The sequence below is a fragment of the Gymnogyps californianus genome, chromosome 5 (assembly GCF_018139145.2).
Source record: "Gymnogyps californianus isolate 813 chromosome 5, ASM1813914v2, whole genome shotgun sequence".
Classification (NCBI taxonomy): domain Eukaryota; kingdom Metazoa; phylum Chordata; class Aves; order Accipitriformes; family Cathartidae; genus Gymnogyps; species Gymnogyps californianus.
Window position 1 is genome coordinate 46,585,477 of NC_059475.1, and position 27,172 is coordinate 46,612,648.

Below are 27,172 nucleotides of genomic sequence, written 5' to 3' on the forward strand. Positions count from 1 at the left end.
GCAGCGCGGCGGGGGGCTGCCCGCCCCCGCTTCGGGCCAGGAGGCGGCTTCCCCCGCGAGGCCCGGAGCTCCGGCCGCTTTTCGGCCCGGCGGCCGGCAGCGCAGGCTCCGGCGCCCGAGCATCGGTGAGGCGCGGGGAGCAGCCCGGGGACCGCGGCCTCTCCGCCGCAGCGGGGCGGGCGGGGGGGCGGAGCGGCGGCGGCCCCGGCCTCTTCCCCTTCCCCTTCCCCTGCCGGGGCCGGGGCCGGACAGCCCGCGGCCGGGCGGCGCGGGGAGGGCCGCGGGAAGGGGAGGAGGGAAGCAGCGGGCGCGGCGCGGCGGCGGGCGCGGGGCCCGGAGCGGAGCGGGGCCGGGACCCCCCCAGCAGGTCAGTCCGGGGCGGGAGGCGGCGGCGGCGGGGCGGGAGCCGCGGTCCGGGCTGCGGGGCTCAGCCGGCGCCGGCCGCGGCAGCGGGCGGGGGGCCCGGCGGGCAATGGGGCTCAAGCGAGGGGTGACTGAGGCGGCTCCTGGGGTGCAGGACGGGTCGGGGGGGGAGTCCTGCCGGTGGGGTGATTGGGGTGGGGAGGAAGCCGCGCCGTGCGTGGGGCTAATGCCGGTCCCCCCGTGCTTGGCTGTGCCTCCCGGGTGGGCCTGGCTTTGGGACTGCGCTGGGGGATGCTTGTGCGACCCCCTGGGTGGGTGTGCCAGCACCGCGTTGGGCAACACCCGGGTATAGCTCGGGCGGGCTATGCGGGTCCGGGATGCGGTGGTGGGTTTGGTTTGTTGTTGTGGGAGATTTCTGGGTACGTAGCTCTGTTTAGACGCTGTTTTCCTGCCCTCGTTCTGGACCACGTACCAAAGTGGCTTTAACTAATGCTCGTCTCCACCTGCCTGATGGGCGGCTGAGGCCCAGCGAGGTGCGGGGGCTTCCCTGGGCTGCTGGAGTAAGTCAGCAGCAGAAGCAGGGAGCGAGCCCCAGCCCCTCGGTGTCCTTTCCCAGTGCACACGCGCTGGCCTGTGCTGCTGTCCTCTGATGCGAGATAAAATGTCGTCCCACCGCTGTGTCATGCCATGGCTTGTGCTTGGTCCCCACGTCATCCTGGCCACAGAATCCTCCTTCCGGGAGCCACACCTGACGGTGTTAGAAACGCTTCGTGCTAGCAGGGGAGAGGAGGGGGAGCCTCTCCCCATTTCTCCCTCCAGCTTTGAGAGACTGATGACTCTGAAAGGGCTGTTAGGTCAGGATGATCTAATGCTCTGGCCGAGCTGCTCTCCCCCAATTTACAACTTCATCCAGATTTGTCCATGGATCAAGGCCCGCCCTTCTCCCTCGCTTGCTTCCCCATCCTCTCTAGCAGCAGCGGTGCTGCACAGTGCGTTTGCAATTCAGAAACCTCCTGAACAGAATGGGTGCTATCCAGGAGAAAGAGAGAGACCTTTGTCTGGCTGGCAGATGTTATTTCTGCATGAACATCTTTTTCCTTTTAACTGTTTAGCCACCATCTCCAGGACTGATGTACATGCCTGCCTTCTCCCCTTTCAGAGAGTTCAGGGGGGAACAAGAGGTTAGGGAAAAGCTGGGTGGGCAAACGAGGTGTGAGAAAGCACCTTGCCCCACGTTGGGGTTTTACGATGCTGTGTGACAGGTCAGGCTGCCTGTCTGAGCAGCAGAGAGATGGCAAAATGTGCCATTTGGGATAAAAGGTGCTGTTGAAGTGGTTTGCGGTATTTGTTCAGAGGGGAGGGAGGAGAAAGTGTGGAAAAAGCAGAAGGCAGAAAGACTGGCCCTGAGACCAGACCTGAACCTTGGCCTCGCTGCCTTCCCTGCTACCCTGCAAAGTGGTGGTCAGGGCTGGGCAGCAGATGGAGAGGGAAGCAGAAGCAGCTCTTTCAGGAAGGATTTGTCTTAAGTAGTCTGGCAAACAGCCACTGGCAAACAAATAAGTAATAAATAAAAGCGGGGAGGCTGCCGGCACCCCTGCAGCCTCTGACTCTATAGCACATATGGGCTTTTCTGGCTTCCCTGTAAGCTTAAACCTCTGCCTTCTTCCCATGGCAGCATCCTGTCTCCTGCAAGTCAGTCCAAATGCCTTTCAGCTCTTTTTTTTTTTTTTTTGCATGATAACACTTGAATTACTCTGTAGCTACTCTCCTCTTCAAAGCTTTTCCTGAGGTTAACTAGTTCATCCCTGGTTTGCTGGCTGCTGACAATGGTAAGCATAGGGTGGTCCTGCAAACAGAGACAGAAATAGCGGTGCTTGCTGGGGATGCTGGTCAGGGGTGTGTGTAGGCCTTCGCAGGTAAATACCGTCCTCCTTCCATGCAGAGGCTTCTGGCCCAAGGGAAAGTAAGGCAGATTTCAGCACAGCTTCAGAGCCTACATCTGCAGAGTTGTAAAAGGAGGAATGTCACTGCTGTAAAATATTCCTTGCAGGAAATACTCCCGTCTTAACAGACAGTGAGAGCTTTCCCAAAGCAGCAAGGAGAGGGAGAAATATTTCTAACACCCACAAGTGAATTCAATTGATATTAAACTAATCAGTCACCTAAACTCTTAGGCAAACATCAGCGTGCTGTGCAAATGCTGACTCCTCCATGAGTCCTATAAACACCAAAGCCTTCTACTGTTGTCACTTCTGCATTTGGTGAAACAGTTCTTACCTACTTTAATTGCTGTAAATATATTTTGTGTAGTTAGCCCTAAGTTTGAAGAAAACATTGCATTGCTGATGCACTGCACTCAGAGCAAAAGCAGCTTTGCTTTGAGATTATTTCAGGAGAAGCAGCTCCAGTCCCGATTTCCTTCAGCCATGGCTTGATTACATTCAGTCCCTAACCAGCTATCAGATCCCTCAACGACAAGAGGTCTTCGAGCTTTTGAGGATCCCACTTGGCATCTACCTGCACTTTAAGATACCTAAACATCTTTTAAAAGCTGACTTGAAGTTATTGCTTCAAATGTAGCTGGGATTGGTAATTAGGCTGCAAACACACCTTGTTATTAGGTGGGGACAATGGCGGCAGTTTGCTCACACCATTACAGCAACAATGGGAGAGCCCTGGCCAGGTAGCCATGCACAGCCCTTCCCATCGCCCAGGCCACTATTGTTGCTGGTTAATGGGTGAGGCTGGGCATGGCAGGTCCTGCAGGGCCTCTCGGCAGAGGCAGGGGGAGGTGGGGTGGAGCAGCCTGGCGCGGGGCATGGGCTCCCCTCTCCCAGCCCGCTGCCCTGGTCCCTGCATCACCCTCATCTCTCTGGCGGTTCAGCCATCGCTCAATCTTACACCTCCTCACCAGGTTCACTTTTTATGACTCATCTTGGTGGTTACCTAAGCCCCAGCGCTGTCCTGCCTTGCCTGTCCCAGTACGGCCCTCTCTTAGTGCATGGCTGTGTTGGCATAAGAGCTGCAGCCATGCTAAGGGCTGCAGAGAAAACCTCTTTGGCTGAGAAATCGCCTTCCTAATTGAAATTACTGTAATGTTGCCCAGCCTCTGGGGAGCATGAATGCCATGGTACGGAAGCATTTCAACACCGGGATCAGTTGGGCAGTTCCCAGCAGAGTCCCCATGAGAAGCTGTGGGTACCATTTTGACAAAGGAGGGGCTTCTATGCTGTTGTAGTTTGATCTCAAATAAAGATGTGTTTAAAATGGAGTATCAAAGCAGAGAGGCTCAGTGCTCCTGTTCAGTGGGAGCATGTGAAAGCTTTGGGTGACCTGATTCCCCCACCCGCAGCACCAACATCTTGTGTCTTGTCATCTGCAGATTGTGGGTGAGCTGAGAGGAAGGCAGGATCTCAACGAGCCAAGCTCCACTGCACTCCCAAGTGCTAAAAGGCAGGTTGTGAGAGGTGGAAAAATATGCTGTCATGTAATTTTGAGTTCCTCCTAACAGAGAGAGGAAGGGGCTCTGGCCCTGCTTCACCGGGGAGCACTTTATTGTTAGCTGGGAGTTGGTGGTAGGAGGCAGCTGGGCGGAGGTGATGGAGACTGAGACAACGAGGCCCTTGATGTACTGCATTGGATGGGCTAGGGGAGACCAAAATTCAGAGAAGGTAGAGATGGGAGAGTTAGGGCAAACCTCAGGTTTGGAAGGATAGCTGGGGAGCAGCTCCCAGCTGTGGCCCAAAGTGAGCCCATGGTACCCTGAGACGAGGCCTGGGGACCCTGCGTTGGCCAAGCCAAGGTGACCCTGCCAGAGGAGTCCCCTTGCTGTGCTACCCACGCAGCAAGATGACCCACGCTAGGATGACAGGCCATGGAAGTGGCACAGGCTAAGGTGCTGAGACATTGAGTGAGGGCTGGCAAGCTGAGGGGTGACTCACGAGGCTTGGAAGTGGCCGACCATGGGCCACAGGGCACCAGCGCAGCTAGGATCCCAGCCGGCGCTGGCACAGCCCCCAGTAGCCTGGGGCTTGGGACCCACCTGGCTGGAGGACCTGGTTGCAACAGCAGATTGGGACGGTCTTCTTGGCATGGCTCCGGCTTGGAGCAGAGTCTCCATCCTTGGAGATATCCAAAACCTGCCTGGACATGGCCCTGAGCAACCTCCTCTAGCTGACCCTGCTTTGAGAAGGGAGGCTGGACTAGATGATCTCCCTTCAGCCTCAACACTTCTGTGATTATTTGTCCTATCTTCTGACAAATTCGGTCACCATGAGATAATCCCCAAGGCAGCCTTAGAGAAATGACCAGAAGTATGGAGGTTTGCCTAGCTCCCCTGAGCCTGCAAGCAGCGGTCTGAAGGTTTCTACACCAGTAAGACACTCCCAGGGCTTGCAGGCTCCAGGCTGGGGACAGGCACCGTTCCCTGTGTTTCTGGGCTGCTTTTCTCAGGGAGAGGTCACAGATGGCAGAACTATGTGGAAGGGAAGTATAATGGCAAAAATGGCAGAAAAACGAACCAAACTTCATAGACTTCAGAATAAGTTTGATCTGCGCCTTGTTTGGCTCTTGACCTGCTGCTGAGTAGGATGGATGGATTAAAGTCACGATTTAAATTAATGATCAGAAAGCCACGACCTAAGTACCTAGTTTTAATCTTGCTGTGTTTGTACACTTCTGCTCTTTTCCTAAGGACAAGTTGATTCTCGGTGATGATTATGTTGTGGTGCTTAGGGCTGAGCAGGAGGCTGCACCATGCTTAAGTGAATGGGTTTACAGTGTAACATACAGTTATTTAGATTCTTAATGTCTATATTTCTTGCATTAGAAAATGGTGACACATTTCTTTATTAGATATCACTTCGTTATTTATTATAAATTTGGTCCAGCTGTATTTCAGTAGAAAATGAAATCCAATTCAAAATGAAGAAAGCAACCATTTAAAAAATGGTTTCTAGTTGGTTAAATAAAACTACTTAAAATGTAGGGGTCCACAAAAGAAAAAAGAATGTTTATGAAAGCATTATTTGTATGTGTAATTAATTTAACAATACTATATTGCTATACTATATTGTATTACTATAATACTATATTGTAGGAACAGAATTTTATTATAGAAGACGTAAAATACAACCAGTGATATAACCTGATTATTTCTGGCTTTTAAGAATCCAGAACTAGTAAAGGTTATCCTCTCACACTTCCTCTTCATTGGGCTTGGAAAAGGAACCAGACTTTCCTGCGTTAACCTGCAGTAATTTTCTGAACTTTGACTAAACTAATCAGTATACTAAATTAATTGAAATTTTTTTTTTTCCTTCTGCTTTCAAAAAGGTTGCTGCTGTCAGAGCCACTTTTGTAGTTCATCAGGCTTTAGCTCCAAGTGCTCAGCCACTGAGCAGATCTGGCAGCAAGGACATACTGCATGAATTTCTACTGACTTATTTTTCACTGATAGAAGTGACCTGAGGTCTTAGCATGTAGGTTGTTAGAACTTCCAGTTTTAAATTGGCTGTCTTTTAATTTAAAAAGTTTTAGTTCAGACAAAATCTGATTACTTTTAAGTCAGGTATATATTTCCAAAAGTCATAATTCTTTCATTTGTTCTGGTTCCAAGACCTTTTTATTGCTTTTTCCTTTCATATTACACTGCTGCTAATCTTCTCATCAGGCAGTTTCATTGGATTTTTCTGTTGCGAGGTTTTCATCAAGTTTAATTTTCTTTCATTCGAGTTTTTAATTTCTTGTGTTTTCTTCCATGAAATTTCATCAAATTCTTCCTTGTTCAGAAACAAACCCCCCCCCCAACAAAGCGAATACTGCTAATAACAGCTGCAGTGGCTGGCCCACCTCCTGAGAATGGTGCATTTGAAAGACTTTCAGGTTAGTTCAGTCATTGCAGGAAAGTCAGGGGATGGATGTTTCTGCAAATACAGTGCTCTGATATCCTACACACTGGCCTGGATAAACCTAGCTATGCAAAACTTTAGTAACTGGACTTATAGAAACTATGGCTATGCCCTAAGCCTTGTCTTGGGTATGTACGTACACTGTCATGACTACAGCTTTACGTGTGTTCTGGGGTAATCATTAGGTTTCAGGATTCCTTCATCCCGGCAGCTACGTCTGAGGGGTCAGATGTTTATTTGGACAGCCCCTGCACAGAGTCAAACTTCAGGAGTTTCTTTCCCTCCATAACGAGGAGGTAAATTTCTGGCCCTCGTGAAAGGCATGTTGCAGTTGGTTTCAGCAGAGAAGGGATTTCCCTCTACATTTCTTTGGGCTTGGGATTTTTTGTGGAAAATATCTTGGGGGCAGAATAAGTTTCTCTACATCTATAGCCTTTAAAGTCCCAGCTGGGAGCGATGCTTGAGGATGTCCCTCCACCTCCCCGGTTGCCCGTGGGAGCCCGCTGTGCCAGCACTATGTCCTCCCCATCCCCATCCCCTGGGGCAGGAGAAGGGGTGCACAGGGATGTGATGGGACCTGCCGAGCTTCGGGTCCAATCCTGCTCTCGGTGCTGCAGGCTGGCTGCCCACTCCCTGAACATGCTGGGGAAAGCTCTCCATTCCCCGGAGCTCACCTTGGTCAAGAGGTGGGAAGCGGGGAGTGCGTTTGTGTCAGCAGGATGGTATCTTGCTCCCTCATTGAACAGAGCTAATCCACGTAGCTGGGTTTTGTGGCCATGCCCGTGTGCGTGGCCAGCCTGGTGCTCTGTGCAGCACCAGTGGCATCGCTGGAGCCCGCTCTCAGGTTCAGGCTGCACCTGCATCTCAATTAGCACAGGGTCTCTCCGTGCCATGCTGAGCATTAGGAGGAGCCTTCTCAGTGCCCTCCTGTGGCTCCTCACACCTGGCTTGTGGTCCTTTTTTGGTCCCCTCCCTCCAGCATGACTTCCATGTGCCCTGCAATGGAGCTGTGCTGCCAGGAGAAGCATTGGAAAGCAGCCAGGCAGGATTTGGAGACCTATGTGTCCTGCAGGTATGCCCAGGGAAGAGGCAACAATGCGGGATTCAGCATCACTTAAATATTGATCCCTGCTGCTCTGGAGGAGGGTTTGAGTGCCTGTGCAGAGCTCTGCTCACCCTCCTGGGGCTGTGGTTGGAACAGGGATGTCAGGATGAGCTGGAGCCTCCGCAGTATCTGCAGTTGCACAGCTTTTTGTCTCTAGTAAGTGCAGGTGCAGCGCTGGCACTGGTGAAGCAGAGGGGTATTTCAGGGTGGGACGTGCCCATGCTTTACTGGAAGCTCTGGTTGCCCCAGGGAGCCAGGCTGGGAGGCAGCAGCTGTGCTGAGGTCTCGTGCACTCTCACCTTGGGTTTTCTGAAACTGGCTGGACGCTCTTTGTGTTTCCAGGTGGGGAGATGCTTCCCAGAGCAGGGACGGCAGCTACGCAGCACAGCGTGCACCAAACTGCCCCTTACATCAACCACGTAGTGGATGAGGAGGTGGAGACCCTCACTCATTTAGTAATTGCCTTGTTGGTACCACAGAGGCCGAGTACGGGATCTCGGTGCGCTCACTGCAGGGCCAGCCCAGCCAGGCAAGAGCAGCGTTCACGGTGGCAGGTTTGGGATGCGCTGGGTGGGGATGCAGGCAGGGAGAACAGCATATCCAAAACCAGGCAGAAAGCAGGAGCCTGGGCCGGGGCTGGGCCAGCACACCCAGCCACTGTGAAAACCCCTCTGTATCAATGCTGCATCCCCGAGCATCTCTCCCAAAATGGACACAGAGCCTGTCTGATTCCTGCTAATTGTGGCAGGGCCTCAATAGCTGCTGGGCTGTGGAGAGGCTTGCAGTGGCTGTTGCTGGGACACTGCTCCCTGCCCGGGCCCCCAAATCTCTTCGGCCGGCTGTATTCCTGGTGCTGGCGCTGCTGTGCCCAAAGCGCCCTGGAAGGACAAGGGGACACGGGCTTGGGGAGGCACCTTTTGCAGCCATCTGCTGCAGCACTTCATGTTTCATTTCCTTTCCTTTTCTCTTCCATGTGAGCAGTGATGCTGTGAAGGGCAGGGGGTGGCTGCCTGCGGACCCCGCGCTGCCAGCAGGGTGGGCAGAGCGGCGCAGGGGCTGCCAGCCCTTCCCTGAGCACCAGCCTGGCTGTGTGGCCCCATGTGCAGGGAAGGCAGGCTTGTGCAGAGAAACCAGGGACAATCTCTGTGCCTCCCTGCCCCTAAAACTTGCCATCCTGATCTTTTTTCCCATTTTCCCCTGATCCCAGATAGCATTTTTGCAAGGCTTACTTGCCCATGGAGCATCTCTGATGCTGGCTGTTGGATGTGGCATGTTTGAAAGGATGCAACCCGCCCCCAAACCTGCCAGGCTGGGCTGACAGCCCCTACGCAGTGTTGTGTCGCCTGCTCTTGCAGTGGGAAGAGCTTGCAGGTCGCTCCATGACCACCCTGCTGCCAAATCTGCCATCTGTCTTACCGCATCCTCTGGGCGATGCTGCGCCTCCCGGCCCATGGCTTCTTTCCTCCTGATGCCTTGTCCCTTTCCCAGCCTGGCTGCTGTACATATCCAGATGTGACACTTCCTTCTCTGCCTGAAGGGAAAGAAACCATTTCTTGTGTTTTCCTGTCATATCCATCACTCCCGACACCCCTTGTGCTGGCCGTGAGCAGCTGCTGGCTGGTGGGCACAGCCAGAGCGGGGCAGAAAGGCAGCGCGGTGGGTGCAGGCAGTGCCAGCCTGCGGCACTGGCACAGCAGAGGCTGCATGCTGACCGTCTGTGCCCGGCTCACCCCTGTGTGCTGGGCCACCCGCCTGCGGCGGTAGGTGTGCATCGAGGTGGATCCTGAACCCCAGTCCTTGCCATGCATCTTGTCCCCACTCCCGCTGGCTTGGGATGCACCGACGTGCCCATCCCAACAGCCCCATGATTTCCCCCTTACCCCTGATGCTCCAGGGCCATTTGACTCCCCAGGTCCCCTCCATGGAGGAGACGAGAGCAGGCTGGTGGGTGTGATGGGCTGTCTGCTCTGCTCTGCTTGGCTCTGCTCTGCCCTGTGGCAGGTACGTGGCTGGGGCCGTGCTTGAGTGTCCTGGGCAAGGGGAATTCCCCAGGGGCGATGGGAGTGATGGGGACGAGCTGTCTTGTTGGCGCGCATGAGCACCCATTGCACTGGGAGGAGGCTGGAACAGTCGGTGCTTTGCAGAGCCGCAGGTCTGCAGTTCCATGTGTGCCTGGGAGAGCCGCCTCCCTTCCCGACCGCAGCAGCAGCAGCAGCTTTCCTCTAATCTCTCCTGAAGGCTGCGTGGGCTGCAGAGGCGGCTGGATGTGTGCCCCAGCGACCGGGGGAGACCGACTGCATGCTCCCTCTGCTGCCCCAGCAAAAAGCACCGCTGGGCTGGCCCTGCGCAGGGGCAGGATTTGGTGGGAGGGCAGATGGCTGGCCCATGGTTCAGGCAAAGGCAGCGCAATCTGGTGTTGAGACTATGAGACGGGTTCAGTCTCTTCCCTCCTCCTTTTCAAGGACCAAATTTGCTTGCACACCGGGGGATAGGTGGTGATTTGGTGAGTCCCCTATGGATGCATCCCCAGGGGACAGAGGTGGCTGAGCCAGGCCTTGGAGAGTACCTTCTCTCCTTGTCCTCCCATTGCAGGCCCCTGTGTTCACCATCAAAGGCTTCCCCTTCCCTTTGAAGCGCTATTGACTCAAACCGGTATGCTAGAGCTAATCCTTCTGGCACGGCTGGATGCAGCTAGCGCAGCGGCTGCTGGGGCCATCCCCGCTTGTGCAACCCGACGGTGCTGGAGCCTTCGCTAAGCTGCCAGCTCCCACGCTCCCAGGGCGGCGTGATTCATCCTGGTCATCTGGTGTTACCCAAATCTGCTTGGAAGCTGGGCAGAGGTGGGAGGAAAGCCTCGTCGGGGCCAGGATTGGCGAGCGGTGTGCTTGTGGGCTCCTGCTGCAGCCCAAACCTCGCTCTGCTCCTGGCACCGAGCACAGGCAATAGAAATGTTCTAGCTCTGCAGATGCTCTAAAATCATATTTTATGTGTGTGTGTGTGTGTGTGTACAGTGTTGTAACCCCATGGTCTCAGGAAGGAGCTTTTATGCTTGCAGAGAGGGGAGCTGGGCAGGGCAGGACTGTTTCTTTGCTCCTGCAGCAGAATCAGCTGTGGGGGACATTGTGGCTGCTTGAAGCTGGGAAGGAGTGAAGGAGGGGAGGCTGGCAGCAGCCAGGTGCCAAGGCGTCCCCCAGAGCAGTGCAGAGGGAGGTGCACCGGTGGCCCGAGGAGAAGGGGATCAACGGGACAAGCATGACGCTGCCCACCTTATACTGGCCCCTGGGAGGCTGTGGGGTGACGGTGCTTGGGTGCCCCCAGGTCCCTGTCAGGCAGCAGCAGGCTGGAGTGGAGCAGAGCTGAGCCCAGCAGCATGGGTGCCAGACCCCTGCTAGCCTGCCATGCACCTGTGCTCACCCCCCATTGCACAGCAGGGTTGCATACATCAGCTGCGAGGAGGGCTGGCTGGAGCTCAGCAGCTGAGAGCAACTGCGCAGGGGACTTGAAATGCGCCCACTTTCTCCACCAGCTTAGCAGTGAGGTCCCTGCCATCCCCAAGCGTGCCATGCCATCCCAGCCTGGCAGGACACCAAGGTGCAAAGCCACCAGAGTTGCCTGGTCCAAGCAGTGCAGTATTGGACTTCCTGGTCTGCATTCCCCTCGTGCACAGCCCAGGTCCTCTCCTTGCCAGTCTTCTCCTTCCCTCTGCCCTGGAGTGAGGTTCCCTCTGCTCACTGGTGACGGCTGTAGCTGTGCTGGCTGCTTCCATGGCTGACAGTCTCTCTGCAGCAGGTGGCTTTACAAAAGGCAGCAAATAAACCTCCCACTCTCCTCTCCATCTCCCACAGCTCCCTGCTCCCCAACCAGCGGAAGGGACTCGGGGAGGAAAGAGCTGCCTTTTCCCCTATCTCCATCCTGCCTTTTCTCCCATTTCCAGGGACCACAGTGCTCCTGGCTCCTTGTGGCACTGTGAAGGATGCCTGTGACCCACAGTGACAGCTTCGGGCTGGCCCCCGACCACAGCACAGCTGCTCCTGATTTCCATGTAGGTTTCCACGAGGGAGTGTTTTTCCCAGCAGAGGTGGCACTTTCCTTCACAGAGGCCTTAAAATCCTCCTCTGTTTGAGCACTGTTACCTGGGTGGAGGAAGAAGCAATCTGCCTGTAAATGCCCGATGTCCCACCAGCGTTGCAGCCTTGCTGAGGTGCCTTCCTTGGCCTTTGATGCCAAATGGGAGCTGCTGGTGCTGGGCTGGCTGTGCGTGGGCACAGCATGCTGTGGTCTTGGAGCTGGCAGGCAATAAGCAACCTGGGAGTACCCTTTGCGGGGAAGCTCAAGCCCTTCCCTAGGGCTGGCTGCTGCAGTGGCCCTCAGTTATGCAGGCAGCAGGGGCTGGGAGTTGTCCTCATCTGCGCGTATCATCGTTAATTAATTGCAAGCGTGGGGGTTGCTCTGGGGATTGTGAACAGCCTTCAGCATCCCAGCTCGGAGCAGGGACCTGGTGGTACCAGGGGGTCTCTTTACTGTTTTCCTAAAATACTGTTTTCCTGAATGTACGTGCGTGTGCACGTCTGTATGTTAACCGAGAGCCCTGGGATGACTCCCTGGCCCTTTCCCACTTGTGAGCAAGTGGGGTCTCCGTCCCCCACAGTCAGCCCTGGCTTTTTCATAGAATCATAGAAAAGTTTGGGTTGGAAGGGACCTTTAAAGGTGAGGTAGTCCAGCCCCTCCTGCAATGAGCAAGGACATCTTCAACTAGATCAGGTTGCTCAGAGCCCTGTCCAGCCTGACCTTGAATGTTTCCAGGGATGGGGCATCTACCACCTCTCTGGGAAATCTATTCCAGTGTTTCACCACTCTCATCGTAAAAAATGCCTTCCTTATATCTAGTCTAAATCTACCCTCTTTTAGTTTACAACCATTACCCCTTGTCCTGTCACTACACACCCTATTAAAAAGTCTGTCCCCATCTTTATTATAAGCCACCTTTCCTGGCTCTCTGCTCCCAGTCATCGCCCACCAGCAGCCCAGCGGCTCCCTGCCCTGCGCTTGGGCTGGGCCTGGCTCAGGTAATCCTTTGTGCTGAAGAGCATTGATTTAAGCGTTATCAGAGGACAAGGGTGCACAACGCAGAATGAGCGATGGGCCCCTGCCTGGGAAGCTTGCAGCCCAATTAGCTCATGTTTGCTCAGTGCTTTGCACACACAAAGTGCAGTTTGAGGGGCTAAGCATGCTGTGTGCACAGTGGGATATTGAAATATAAACCAAACACGGGTTAGAGCCAGCCTGCAGTGGCAGCTTAGTCAAATGTGGCAAAAAGGGCTGGGGGTGGAACGAATAAACTCCGCTCCGGTTCTTCCTTCCCAATCGCCATGCGCTGGCTCCAGCAGCCACTGGCTCGCACATGCGTGGAGGAGGCGCTGGAGAAGAGCTGCTCTGCGCACAGTGTCTCCCACACGCCGGCCCAAACAAACCTCTTTGGCTGTAGATCTTACCGTAAGCACCGTTTGTTCTTGGTTGCCTGAGGTTTGGCTTTATTCTCATGCCGAGGAGCGCTGCAGTGAGTCAGCGCTGTCCTGCTTGGTCCACAGCATCCGTCCGGGAGAAGGGGCTTGTGCAGGTGGCTGGTGTACCACAGAGGAAGACCACAAACATCATCCTGCAGAGAGCCCCGCTGGGGGCTGGGACACCTTCTTGTTCAAAAACCTCATACATGGAGCTTCGTCTGTCCCAATGCCAAAACACAGCCACCCTGGGTCTGCATGGTGGTGACAGGGAAGAAGGGGAGGGCAGGGAGCTGGGGGCCATGTGGCAGCCACCGCAGGGGGATGTGGCAGGGGACGGATTTGCTGTCAAATGCTGTGTTGGTTTCAGGCAAGTCCCTGGGGCAGCATGACCCTGCACAGGGTTTCCCAAAGGTGGTGGCAAACCGCCACTCCTGAGAGCAGAAAAACTTGTTTGGCTCCCCAAAATGGGGTCACAGTCTCGCCCTCCTGATGAGTTACGTTGTTTAGATGGTCAGTGTTGGTGGGGCAGGTTGGGAGTGGTGGGTGAGGAGAGGAGAGCGTGGAGGACACACATTTTCTGTCCCAGGAACAGAAGCCTCTTCCCTCATTCTGCTGCCCATGTGGTTGCTCACAGTGGGTTCCTGTGCCACCGCACCATCCCTTTCTGTGGGAAGCTCCCAGAGGGCCGGGGGACACACGAAGCATTGGGGACGGGAGCAGCGGTGCCAAAGGCAGGCTTACCATTGAGGGGAAGGGGCTCACCATGGGGTTTGCATCCCCAGGGCCTGGGTGGGCTCATGGGCCAGCCACTCCCCCTCACCGTCCTGCCCTGGCTGGCAGTGAGCCTGGCGGCATTCGTGTCCCTCAGTGGGAGAGCAATGCCAGAGCTTATGGGTGGGGAAGGTGATGTTTATTTACACCGTCTTTAAGCAGGTTTATTTTACTCAGCCATGCACTCACACTCATTTTCTTATTGATCCCACTTGCTCCCATACTCATACTCACCATCCTCATGAGCACCCCGGCATGTGTGGTCACTTGTGAGTGATATGGGGACAAGGACACTGGCTGCTGAGTCCTCCTGACCTCTCTGGGTAATCATATCTTCATTGACAATGACAAAACTAGCCTTTGAGCAGGTGTTTTATACCTGTTAGGAGTCATCAGTTGCTGCAAAGTGGTCCTTTGCCTCCAAACCTTACTGATCCCAGCCTCCTGTCCTGGTTTCGGCTGGGACAGAGTTAACTTTCTTCTTAGTAGCTGGTACAGTGCTGTGTTTTGGATTTAGTGTGAGAATGATGTTGATAACACTCTGAGGTTTTAGTTGTTGCTAAGTAGCGCTTATCTTAAGCCAAGGACTTTTCAGTTTCCCATGCTCTGCCAGCAAGCAGGTGTGCAAGAAGCTGGGAGGGAGCATAGCCGGGGCAGCTGACCTGAACTAGCCAAAGGGGTATTCCATACCATGGAACGTCATGCCCAGTATATAAACAGGGGGGAGCTGGCCGGGCAGTGCGGATCGCGGTTCGGGAACTAACTGAGCATCGGTCAGCGGGTGGTGAGCAATTGCATTGTGCATCACTGTTCCCCCCCCCCCTTCTTTTTGTTGCATTCCTTTTCATTACTATTATTATTATATTTCATTATTACTATTGTTAGCATTATATTTTAGTTTAGTTATTAAACTGTTCTTATCTCAACCCACGAGTTTTACTTTTTTTTTCCTTTGCTTTCCTCCTCCTCACCCCACTGGGAGGGGGAGGGGGAAACGGCTGCGTGGTGCTGAGTTGCTGACTGGGGTTAAACCATGACACTCCATAGCCCACCAGCCAGGTGGCCGCTCGTGGTGTGGTTCTTGTTTGGAAGGTGCGTCTGGTTTCTGGCAGGCTAGTGGGACAGGATGGTGTATGTCCTGTGTGAGGCAGCTGCTGTCCTACTGGTGATGGGACGGGGTCTTCTGCTGGTGGGTTGTCTGTGCTGTGGCCTTAGCAGGGTGCGGGCACAGCATTCACACCAGCATCAGTGTTTGTGCTATCAATCTCTCCACATCCAGCGCCTTGGCTCCACTCTCCATGGGTCTGTGGGTCACAGCCCCGGGGAGGTAGGCACTGTCACAGTGGGGTTGGTCTCCTGTGCAGGCGCCTGCCCTGAAGATGCTGAAAGTGGTGCAAAGAGCCTTGCCCAGGGATGCTGTTGCCCCATGCCTGCTTGCCTTGCAGGCCACCAGCAGCCTGACTCTCTGCTTTTTGCACCTGGGGGCCATGACTCTAAGAGGGAAGGGTGAAGGGAGAGCCGGGGAGGAATGCCTTGGACCCCCATGGGGTTTTGGAGGGCCATGTCTGTGGTCCCATCCCCTCTGTGCTCGTCCCCCTCAGGGATGGATGTGGCCCATGGTGTGCCTGTTCTCCCGTGCACCAAGCTACAGAGACAGAGAGGTCACCATGCCCTTTCGTGCCAAAACTGCCTCTGCTGGGGTGTGCGCTGAGCTCAGCGCAGGGTGTTGATGAGCCTTTTCCCAGCCCAAGGTCGTTCGTTAGGCGTGCTGAGTCAGTGGCAGTGGCTCGAGTTTCCTGGCCTCTTCGTCACTGCAGTCCTGCAAGGTCGGTCACTGCAGTCCCAGAAGGTGGGATGCCAGAGGTTCACCTCCCTGCCCGGTCCTGAGCACACCAGGGCACAAACATGATCTTCCCATTACGGCGGTCCTTGTTTTCGCCTCCCACAGCCTGCACACATCTCCTTGTGAAGGAAGAAGGATGCAGAGGCAGTCAGGTAGTGGGGATGCTTGCTTTCTAGGAGACATGGTCTGGCTCCTCAGCCTGGCTTTTCTGCTGGCTTCACATGGCCATGGGCAGCTCCATCAGCAGCCCTGCACCCCGGCTGCCCACCCGCCAGCCAAAATGAGTAATCCCCTCCCTGCCTGAGTGGGACACCGAGGCTGGGTGACCGCAGGCATGCCAAGAAGCCCAGCTTAGTCATCTGAGCGCTCCCAAGACTTTGTTTTTGTGTTTTGCTACTCCAGCTGTCCGTGAATCCCCTAACAAATGAGTTTGCTGGCAGGGTGCTTCAAGGGAAAGATGAATTTTGAAAAATTGCATTCACATAAAAGACATGCCTTATTTTTAATTGGAAATCTGATTCTCTGGATTAGTGCCCACCCAACCGGAGAGGAGAAGCATATGCTGGTGTATCAACAAAACAAACAGGGCACTGAATATTCAAGGCAAACCTTACACACTGGAAATGCTTCATAGAAATTATCCAGCAAATCACTTTCAATGGCAAATCTCATACATTCACTGTCCATTCACAGCCATCACAAAAAGGAGAAAGAAGGATTGCCTTTCTCTATTGCTCTACGTGTTTTCTGACCCTATTTTAGCATCTTTCCTCTAAGTAAGACCTAGATTGGGTAGACCATATATTACAATTTCTGCCTCTATGTTATTGCTTCATTTTCCCAGCTGCAACCCTGTCCGCTCCTGTATTTCTTGACTTGCCCGTTGCTGTCGCTCCTCCAGGACAGTGGCTGCTCTGAGGGATGCCTGTCTCTGGTTGGCATCTGGAGGCACTGCCTCATACACAGCTAACAGGAAACTCTCCTAACACCTTCTGGAGGTGAAGGTACCCACCCAGCTCTGTTATTCACAACAGTATTTCCTCCTCTGACTCTTAAAGATTGGGAAAAGCACAATGGCAGTGGCGTAGCTGGGAACAGGAACTGGTCTGGCAATGCTGTGGGGTTTGTTAGGACCTTTAAGATATGATCGCAGAGTGCTGTCACCGGAGTATTGCAAAATGCTGAATTATATCTCATACATCTGGTGTGAAAATTCAGCTTAGGTATTTTAACAGTGACTTTAAGTCTGACCTACAGTGTCTGTGTGATCTCTCACTCTGTATACCAAGTAAGATATCTCCTCCAGATGGAGGGAGGTTGAACATGTCCTACAGGTCTGAGCTCAAGCTGCTCCTGGTGCACGTGAGCAGAAATCTCCTCTCGCAGTTTCTGCTGCATGTGCTGTTCCTAGAACATTTACATGATTTACTTTTAGCTGGTTGTTCCCAATGGTTATTTTAATGGTAACGCTGCAGCTATATAATTTGCATAAGCTTTTCTAAGAGCAGCACCATAAAAGGTGAGATTAGCTGGAACAAATGGTCTAGAAAAGTACCAGTTTGGGTATTTGGAGGTGGGTTTCCATGGGTATCTGGGGGTGAAGGGACCAGGGAAAAGGCAGGAGAATGAGCCTGAGATCAGCTTCAGAGGAGCTGTGATAGGTCGCAAGGGCTGCGTTACAGGCCTGAGCATGATGTGATGGCTACTTTGGGTAACGCAGTTGGAGGTGCCTATGAGAGAGGGGACAGAAGCTGGTGGCTTCAGGTGTCTTCTGATCCTGAAATTTCTCTGTGCAGTAAGACTCTGGCATTGAAACAGCAATGCTGGGTGGAGAGAGAGGAACCGTTGGGCTGGGTGGGTGAAGGCTTGCATTTGGGAGGCTTGTGGGCAGGAGAGCTTGGAGCAGGAGATACTAGCACCATCTCCAGGAAGAACCCATTGCTTTTGGCCACCAGGAGCAAAATATCTGCTACTGGGGGAAGGGGGCAGCAGCAAGGACTTGATAGGGAAAGACAACCCCTACCAATCCCTGTGAAAATCCCCCTCACCCCACCATCCTCCAGCAGGATGTTCCTCCTACGAGCGTGAAGATGGTGCCTAGAAACAAGCTGCAGGATCTTACCGCTGGGTAGTGGAGTGGTGGTGGCGGAGAAGGGACTCAGAGGTTGCTAAGAGTCTCCTTGTTGATTTGCTGAAGGTCCAACAGCTCCCTCGGTCAGAGAGACATGCTCCTTGTTAACAAAAAGGCAATGAATTATTTAGCAGCTGAAAATGCCAGATGGTGATGGCTCTGCTGCTTACGGGAGGAGGGGAGGGAGGGAGACGTGCACATGGGGAGAACAGATTGAGAGCATCTCCATAGGAAAGGGCTGACCCGGGCCAGAGGTCCTGGTGGCCCAGGTGGTTTCACAGCTGCCTGATGGCAAGCAGGAGGCAGGCGGGCCAGGGCAAACAGCTGCTGCTTGACAGAGTGGCCCACTCGTTTCCCACGGGTCTCCCCTTCTTGGAGTTCCCTCTTCAGGGGTTGTTATCGCAATGGGGCCATGCTGGGCCTCAAAGTATGGGAGTCCCAGCCCCATCTGGGAGGCAGGCCATGTCTGAGGGCACTACAGGGAGGCTTTGCCAGCCCATCCCTCACTTCACACCTGGCTGCAGGGATGGTGCTTCAGCCCCAAGTCTATTGAGATGCCCTATGGAGCAGTATCAGCATAGCTCAGGTGACCTGGCAGTTCTTTTGGAAGCCACACTAATGGTCAGCTGTCTCAGCTTGGGCTATGATGCCTCCAGACACCATGGACTGGCCAGGTCAATACATATATGGCTAGGGATCTCCGAGGAGAACTGAAGATGCTATAGGCAGCATGGGCAGATCTGTAGCAGACACTGAAGCCCATGCCCCAGGTGACACTGCACCATATGCACAGGGACTGCCATGGGTCTGCGTGTCCTGGGGATCTTGATGCCTGTAGTTCAGCGGCTTCTGACATCCCTTCAAGGCATGTATGCAGGTAGCCAGATGCCAGCCTAACCCGGGAGTGGGGTGAGCCTCAGGCTCTGCTGGGCTCATAGCCTTGGTCCAAGCATCCCAGCCACTCTTTGGCTTCCAGTGGAGATTTTTCTCTGGGCTGGAATTTATACCACAGAAATGAAGAAAATAGCAAGTCACCATCTCTCTGTGTTTAATTTGGAAACTGCAGGCACCAAGAGTAGTTCTTAAGTTCTTCAACCCTCTTGAGAGCTTGGGTTGAGAATCCCTTGGGAATCCCTGGTGTCCACCTGATTGCATTTGTCACGCTGTCAGAGCCTTTTTTTTTTTTTTTTTTTTTGGTCAACTCTGTGTTTGAAAAGCTCCCTCTTCCTCAGTCTTTTCTGTCCCTGGACGAGGAGGTCAAAGAAAGTCAGTGTCTCAGACGTGTAACCTGTGTCAGCTCCTGCCCCAGCACCCCCGTCCTACCCGCTCTGCTCAGCTGCAGGGTGGGGGTGTCTGGGCTCCTCAGGAGCTTTAGGACAGGACTAATCTCCTCAAGCAGGAAGCTGCACAGTCTAAGAGAGAGGGGCTGAGGCTACAGCACTGCACATAAAACCACGTGCTACTGTAGTCTCCCATCTGTCACACTGACACAGCAGAAGTAAATGTTTCCCAACAAAAGCAAATCCATGTAGAGCTCAGGAAGATCCCCTTTCTAAGCCAAGGCATTTTGTGTGTGCTTTCTCCGTGCTCCCCAAGGACCTCTCAATCAGGTTTCCTTTGGTGTTGAAGAAGAGTTGATCCTGTTTGGTCTTGATGGGAAAAACCGCCATAAACACTTTGTATCTCCAGGTCCCTGGAGGTGCTGGCTGTCTTTGTTTGCGTCCTCCTCCATTGCTTAATCAGACGTGGCTCCTGCTCCTCTTCCTCTGTCCTGCCCATGTGGGCTGTGAGCATCCTGCAGCAGTATCAGCTGTCACTGGGTGGTTGCAGGGGCTGCAGCAGGGTCCCAGTTGTGGCTGGAATATAGATAAAAAGGAGGGAGAGGAATGAATGCCCAGTGTCTTGAATATAAAGCTCGCAGAAGTACATGTTAATAAGCATGCTGAGGCTTCACGTGGCCTTTGCACTGGCCACAGTATACTGGTCACAATATACTGTCTCAGCATGTCTGCAGGGCAAGGCACTCATATAACTCCTTATAAACTTCAGGCAGACCAGAAGATGTTCTTGTCAGGAGCACAAGTCCCCAAGAACAGGGACATAGAATAACTGCGGTTGGAAGGGCCCCCTTAGAGGTCATCTGATAAAAGCCCTTGCTAAGGACCAAGCCAACTTCAAAATTATATTTCATTGCTTAAGGCCTCCAAAGACAATGCTTCTTTGTCTATCTGTTCCCCCCCACACCGGTAACCTCAGTCTTCCCCTAAGCAGAGTCTTCAGCCCTCTGAGTTTATCTACCTAAAAAGTACTAGACATCCTAACTCAGGGCCTTTTCGGAAGAGACATTAGGGACCCAACCTGGTTGCCATTTTGACCCCCCCCCCCAACAAACTATTAATGGACTGTCATGAGAGCACCCTGAAGAACCCCTGCTGTCCCAGGGTGCCTCTCACCCTGACGATGTGGTTGGTCTCACTACAGTCATTCCTGTCCTCCTCTGAAGGCCACACAGCTCTCCAAACACCAGGAGCAGCTGGCTAAAGGTGCTGGTGGGGGCTCCAAGGCATGGAGACATGGCAGGCACACAAGGAGAAGAGACTCTGCCCCTGTTGTCCTCACCCTGTGTTTGTTAGCGTTTGCTGTGCTGGTTCCCTCTCCTCCTGTCCTTCTGGTGAGTGCAGCAGCCCTTCAGCACCGTCTTGGCATGCAGGTCTGTGGCATCACCATGAGTAACAGCCATGGTGGCTGCTGTAGGGTGCTTGTTCCCAGGGGTCCCAGGCTCTGCAGGTTTGGAGAAGATCCTCTCCTACCTAAAGCACGGCAGTAGGAAAGGTTTTGGAAACAAGCCACAGTCTTGGCCATTAATGGCCTTTAAGTGTTTCTTACCAGTGAGGACTGTAGCCTGTGGTATCAGCTCCTGGGGAAGTGGGGGGAAGCCTGGCATTTAGGGTTTTGAGAAGCTGATTCTTCTGAAGACATCAAGATATCTTGGAAGGAGCAATTCTGCTCTGGTGGAAGGGCAGAAGGGAGGTCCCGCGACTCCTGAGTCACACAAATCGTGATGGTGGAGGAGAAGGGAGGTCTTAGGGATGTTCCACATGCAGTAGATATGTGGCTGTGGGTAGCAAAGCAAGCACAGCCCTAGCAGCCCAGTTGTTAACATCATCATTTCTCTTATTCTCAGAAACTCAAGCAAATGTTTCGGCTCCTCATTCCTGCCTGCTGACCGCACCAGGGTGGCCATGACTCAACCCACCTTCCAGGACTGAGGGGCAGAGGTGGTGAGAGACGTGTCTCAGGTATGACGGAGACAACCAAATAGCATTGGGTTTAATGGGGTGGGAAAAGGGTATGAGGTAGCTGTGAGATTTCTTCAGCAACACCCCCTGCCCTGTGTCCCACAGCCCTTCACTGGGAGAGACTGGGACTGGGGAAGCTCCAAGGTCACCAGGCAGTCCTCTCCCCTCTCTGCCCTTAGTGAGCTCCTCAGACCTTGCTGGAGGACCTGGAAGAGCCACGGCCCCTTTTCAGGCAAAGGCTTCTTTATCCTCACCCCTGCCCCTGTGTTGCAGGGTGAGGCCCCACGACGGCACCGATGGAGAGCGTGTACTCAGTGGAGCCGGCGCCTGACGGTGCCGGCCCCACCTCGCTGGACGTGCTCAGCTTCCTCGACGCCCTGGTGAACAGCACAGAGGAGCAATGCTTCAGCGCCCGCTCCCGCAGCACCGTCCTGGAAGGGCTGCCGTTCGGCGGTGTGCCCACCGTGCTTGCCATCAACTTCATCCTCTGGCTGGTGAGCCGGCCAGGAGGGTGCCATGTCTACGGGCACCGCAGCCCCCGGCTATGGTGTCAGAGACTGGCTGTGAGCACGGGTGGGTGGGTGCGTTATGGGTGCGCTGACAGCCATACACGGGTGCAGCCTGCGCGCTGGTGCACCTGGCTGATTGGGGGAACGAGGGTGAGCGCAGGGGACCAAGAGCTTTGCCCACATCATGGTGGGCAACAGGTGGCACTTGCGCAGCAGTGGTGAGGTCACGGAGCAGGAGCAGTTTGGCTTGAGGCAAGAGTTTTGCACAAGCTTGGGCTCATGAGTGAGAAAACAGAAAGGAGGGATGTGAGGAGACCCTACGGGGCGAGACCCTGTGGGAAAATCCTTCACCTCTCCTCTTCCCTCTTCTTCCAGCTTCTCCTCCTTGTCTTCTCCTGCCTTCGTAAAGCAGCTTGGGACTATGGGCGCCTGGCGCTGCTGATGGACAATGATAGGTGAGGAGGATGCGAGGCCACTGCGGGTGATGGCTCCAGCCTCTCCAAGAGGGCTGGCAGGAGGGCTGGCACTGTGGGGTGGCCCACAGAGAAGCTCAGCAGGTGTTCCTGTCCCTCCTTCCCACTGGGAGTGGCCTGGCTGCCCTTGCCCATGGAGGCACAGGCACTGTCTGCTGCAGGGAGAGGGAAAGACTGGGCCAGCTTTGATTCCCTCTTGCAGGCAGCGTCTGGTGACGGTGCGCTCAGTGCCAGGGAGGGCACTGTCCTGTGAAGGATAGAGGCCCAAGAGCTGCTTTCAAGTGGGAACTGAGCCGCTGCCTCTGCCCCACTGCTCTCCCAGGATGAGCAGGGCTGGCTGGCAGAGGAGGCAGAGGGAGACACACAGCAGTAACACTGTTCCTCATGACACCAAGGTGGCTTGCCTGGCCCATCCTTCGGGCTAGGTGCAGAATCCCACAGAAAATACCGGTGTCCTGGTGAAAGCAGAGCCCAGACCAGATTTGCAGGCGGGCTGTGCTGCCTGCAGCTGCCTGCCTGCTAGAGCACGGCTCGCCCCAGGCAGCAAAGCATCTTTCTTTGCGCAGGTGGGTGCACATAGGAGGGGTCTCTGCAAGGCTGGGCAGCCCACACAGCAAACTCTGTAAAAGGCCCTCTCCTGCCTTCTCCATTCTCCAGCTCCTCTTGGCCTCAGGTTCTGGAGCTGAGTCTGGCAATGGACAGGCGATGTTTTCCTTCACCAGGGAGATCAAAGGGGCAATCAAGACTTAAAATGCAAGCTCTGATTACATTCCTTTTTACTGTAATACCATTTGAGAGGGCTGAAACCAGTGGAATACAAAAAATCTGGTTCAGCAGTCCCTTGTCCTGGAGCTAAGGCCAATTCTCCATGAGCCACCCCAGTGTGGGCCAGGGCCACAAAGAAGCTGTGGGGACTTGTCGACACGGAGGCAGCAAGATGCAGGCCCTGCCCTGAGCCCAGTGGTAGTCGCTGGTCCAGCCCCAGTGCAGGATGCAGGGAGGGGGTAGGCATTTCCTGGGCTGCTCTCCTAGGAGAAGCTTCTCCAAGGGTGCTCATCCTCTCCCATCTGCTGCTTCTCTCCTGCCTCACCCCTCCGCTCCTCCCCTCACTGCGAAGTTTGACATCGCTTTTCTACGGAGAGCAGAGTGAGAAGGAGAAGTCCCCGTCAGAGAGCAGCCCCCTGGACGTCGACAACAAGGACGTGGTGAGTGCCGGTGGCCGTGGCAGGAGGAGCCCAGGCTGGGCTCATCCTGGCCCAGCCTGCCCTGCTCTTCACCAGAAACCCAGGTCAGAAGTTAACTGGGAGAAATTAAACCCTCCAGCGCAGGGTTTCCTGCTTAACACCCTTTAGCAGTGGGGTATTTCTGGGAAAGCTGGAGGGTTTCTTTGTCCTGGCTTGTTTTGAGATGTCTACCTTGAACAGCAGCTCAGAGGGGATGCTCCCGTCAGGGCAAGCATCTCCTGGCTGCATGGCCATCCCTGCCAGCTGCGGGGACCTAGTCGGATGCATGGCCAGAGCCTCGCTGTGCACCTGCAGGGACCTTTCTGGTCCCAGCAGGACAGAGTCCCCTGCATCACACCTCCACCTCTGCTGGCATGGTGGGCTGCAGGGGCTTTAAAGTCATCTTTTGTTTCTCTCTACCACACCAGGCACAAACCAGGCTTTGCTGGAAACAAGCACAGATGGACACGTTTTGCTGTCTGTTTCTTTCTCTTTTTTGGCAGCAAAAGCTCAAAAATCAGTCACTAGTGTGATTATGAAAAAATGACATAACTTCTTAAAAAAAACTAGGCAGGAAAGGTAAAGAAGCAAAATCCTTGCAGGTGGCAGGAGGCCTGTTTAAAGGCTCGATACTGGATGCTCTGGGCAAATGTATATTGCTCATAAAAAAAAAAGTGAGAAAGACCACAGGGAAAGCCAGCACAGCTAAAGAGGAGATTAAGGGAGATTATTAGAAGTAAGAAGACATCCTTTTAAAAGCCAAGCTGTTCCCAAATAAGGAAAATCTAAGCTCTGCCAGGTTAGATGTAAAATACACTAAGCAGGGGAGAAGAGTGGTTTTGAGGAGAAATTTGTAGAGAGCATAAAAGCAAGTACTGGATTTTTCTTCACACGTGAGGAACAGGAAACCTGCCAGAGGGTTTGTAGGGCTGATAGATGCTGAAGATAGAAAACGCTTGCTGGAGAAGGCGAGAATTTGGCAGGAGAGCTAAATAAAGTTTTGGTGCCTGTATCCAGTCAGGAGGAGCTTGACCAAATTGCTGCCCAGGAGCCCTTCTCTGTGAGGAAGCACCAGAGCATCCCTCCAGCAGCGGGGCTGGAGGATGAGGTTGCAGTAAAGCAGCCTGACAAATTCCCGTTTCCATCACAAATTCCCAGGAGCAGGCACAGGACTTCTCACACCCTGAGACGAATAGCCAAGCTATTGACTGCAGTATGCAACCTCTCTCCTGCATGTGGGGATCCTAGAGAGTTGGGAATCAGCTGATAAATGCTGTTTTTTCAGGAGGGTTTCTGGAAAACCCAAGAAATTACAGCCCAGGGAGCCTGGGGTCTGCACGGACAACCTCCTAGACATGGTTCTCCAGAGCAGAGCCCCGGAGTGGGGCTGTGCTAAGGGGGTGCCCAGCCCCCGCGGAGCTGTTGGGGATGCAGGGCTGCCTGCACCTCCAAAGCCTCACGCTGCAGTCGATCAGACAAAGCTGAGCTGTGGGATAGGAGGGAAGGTCCCGGCATGGGTAAAGCTGGGGGATGGACAGGAGGAAGAAACTGCCAGCTCTCACGGGGCAGGGTAAGGGAATCCCACAGGGGGCTGCCTGGGGTCCCTCCCATCCAAGGTCAGCATAAACCCTCCGGAAAGGGGTGAAGAGGAGGGGCCAGATGGCTGAGTGTTGTTCGGTACAGCCTTGACTGGGAGGACTGCAGAGGGACCTTGAACTTTCATGAACTCTGGTGTCAGTAAAACATAAAATAATGTGTAGGGGAGAAAAACCCTAATATTACATATGCAGTGACAGGGAGTGAGCTATTACACAAGACCTTACGTTGTCCTGTATCACTCTATGGCAGTGCTGGCTCAGCGCTCGGTAGTGGTCAAAAAAGCACGTTGCATGTTAGGGACTGTCAGGCAAGTGGCAGAGGAGGGAGTTGCTGGAAGCCAGGAGCCTGTGTTACAGAGATGCTCCATGTTTTCTGCTCCTCTCAAGGCAGCTGCCTTTGCCACCGCTGCAGACAAGCCACTGGGCTGAGCATTGCCGGGCTGCCTTGGGCGCTGCCTCCATTTCCTCAGCCCCCCAGCCCCAGGCACTGGACTGCCTGCACATGTGTCCCCAGCATGTGTCGTGCCCCGGCTCCTTGCTGGGGAGGTGGGGGTGGTTGCCCCTGGCTCATCCCGACTCTTTTCCCTTCCAGGGATTCTGCTCCTGGCTCATTTCTATCTACCAGATGAAGTAAGTGTGTGTCCTCGGCATCACGGCCGTGTCCCACCACTGCCCACCCCTGGGGAGCCAGTGCCCACAGGTGGTGGCCCATCACCCAGAGCTGCTGGGATCAGCAGCAGAGGAGAGCTCCTTTAAAACATCCCCCCCAGAGAGAGAGCAGAGGGCTCACCTGTGTGTTTCCTCCTGGCCCCTAGATCCTGTCCCAAAGAAAAGGGCTTCAACCTCTTCTGGTAGGAGCCAGTCCTGTAATGGGATGGCAGCCTGAGGGCTGCTTGTGTCCCTCATTCCCTCTGTGCCCAAATCCCATGTGCTACAGGCAAGATGCCATGAGTTGGTGTGGGTTGTGTGAGGCCGGAGCAGCCAGTGTCCCCAGGGTGGGAGGTGGTGGGGAGGCACCACCAGTGCTCACCCCCACCCGCCTCTTCCCCAGGGACGAGGAGATTCAGAGCAAGTGTGGGATCGACGCCACCACCTACCTCTCCTTCCAGCGGCACCTCCTGGTCCTGCTGATGCTGGTCTGCGTGCTGTCCGTGGCTGTCATCCTGCCCGTCAACTTCTCGGGGGACCTCCTGGGTAGGTGCTTCCCCAGTCGCGGGATGGCTCAGGAGTGTGGTGCAAGCTTCCCCAGCCTCAGGGTGAGCACCGTGCCACCGGGACAGAGGGCAGAACAACCCCTCCATCAGGAGCCCCCATGTGAGCAGGAACCCACCATCAGCTGTGGGACAGAGGAATGCAAGAGGCAGGGAGCTTCAGGGCAGAGGGCGCTTGGTGGGGACCTGGGAGATGGAAAAGGAGGGAGCAAAGACCCCACTAGCCCTGTGAGCACGGACATGCACACTGCACTGGGTTCCCTTAACCTGCCGCTTCTCCTCTTCCCCTGCAGGACACAATCCCACCCACTTCGGCCGGACAACCATCGCCAACATCCCAACGCAGTACGTGGCTCCTGCGTCCCGGGGGGCTGCGGGTGCTGCTGCTGTGGTGGGCACTGTGTGGTGGGCACCCCCATGCCAGGGACAGGGACAGGTCCATGTGAACAGCACGCTGCTCACGGTAGCCCCCATGTCTGTCTGCATCACGCATGAGCACAATCAGGGCAGCCACCATACTGGCACTGCTCGCTGTACCCCGCTGCCAGCAGAAGTGCTCTTGGGGGTGCTGGGTGGCCTCATTTCTGTAGTATCTCAGCCAACACCCTGGACACTGCCCCTCTCATCCCTGGGGTGGGAGTCTGGCAGCCGGCTTGGGGAGGTCCTGCTGGGTGGCAAGGGTGGCCACGGGTGAGACACTGAGCGCCAGGCTGATCCGCATGCCATGTGCCTGCCGCAGTGCTCACTGATCCCTTCTTCCCCTCCTCCAGGGATCGTCTCCTGTGGCTTCACAGCATCTTCGCCCTCATCTATTTCATCCTCACCATCCTCTGCATGGCTCACCACTCTGTCCACCTTGAATACAGAGAGAACGAGAAGGTGAGCAACGACCCCTCCTCCAGCCCTGCCTTGTTCAGTGCTAATGGACAACTTTGTGCTTTGTGGAAAGGATGGTCCCAGTAGGTAGGAAGAGATTTAGAAATGGCCTGGGACTGGGCAGGCAGGGTGAAGATATGGCTGGCTTTCTCCAGCTTCTGGAGAAAGCCTGGCAGCCCAGAGGCAAATCTCTCGCTGCCTTGTCTCTTGAGATTGAAGCTCTGCTGTGTCTGTCTGTCTGGGAGGTGGCAGCGTCCGGCTATGCCCCTGGGGTCTGGGAGTGGGCATTGAGGAGATCTGTGCTGACCAGCCTCCGGGGTGGCAGTTGGTGCCCTGTCTCGCTTCTGCCTTCCCAGC

General features: G+C 54.7%; 1 protein-coding gene across 1 annotated transcript in view; it reads left to right on the forward strand.

Moving 5' to 3' along the window:
* The first annotated feature begins 306 nt into the window (after positions 1-306).
* TMEM63C (transmembrane protein 63C) overlaps positions 307-27,172 on the forward strand; it is a 35,361-nt gene continuing 8,495 nt past the window's right edge. Inside the window, exons 1-9 of the mRNA XM_050898011.1 lie at positions 307-367; positions 20,811-20,925; positions 21,199-21,419; positions 21,810-21,889; positions 23,025-23,112; positions 25,321-25,358; positions 25,780-25,922; positions 26,233-26,284; positions 26,710-26,818. Of these exons, the coding sequence (XP_050753968.1) occupies positions 21,222-21,419; positions 21,810-21,889; positions 23,025-23,112; positions 25,321-25,358; positions 25,780-25,922; positions 26,233-26,284; positions 26,710-26,818 (708 nt within the window). The 5' untranslated portion in view covers positions 307-367; positions 20,811-20,925; positions 21,199-21,221. The remainder of the gene's footprint in view (positions 368-20,810; positions 20,926-21,198; positions 21,420-21,809; positions 21,890-23,024; positions 23,113-25,320; positions 25,359-25,779; positions 25,923-26,232; positions 26,285-26,709; positions 26,819-27,172) is intronic.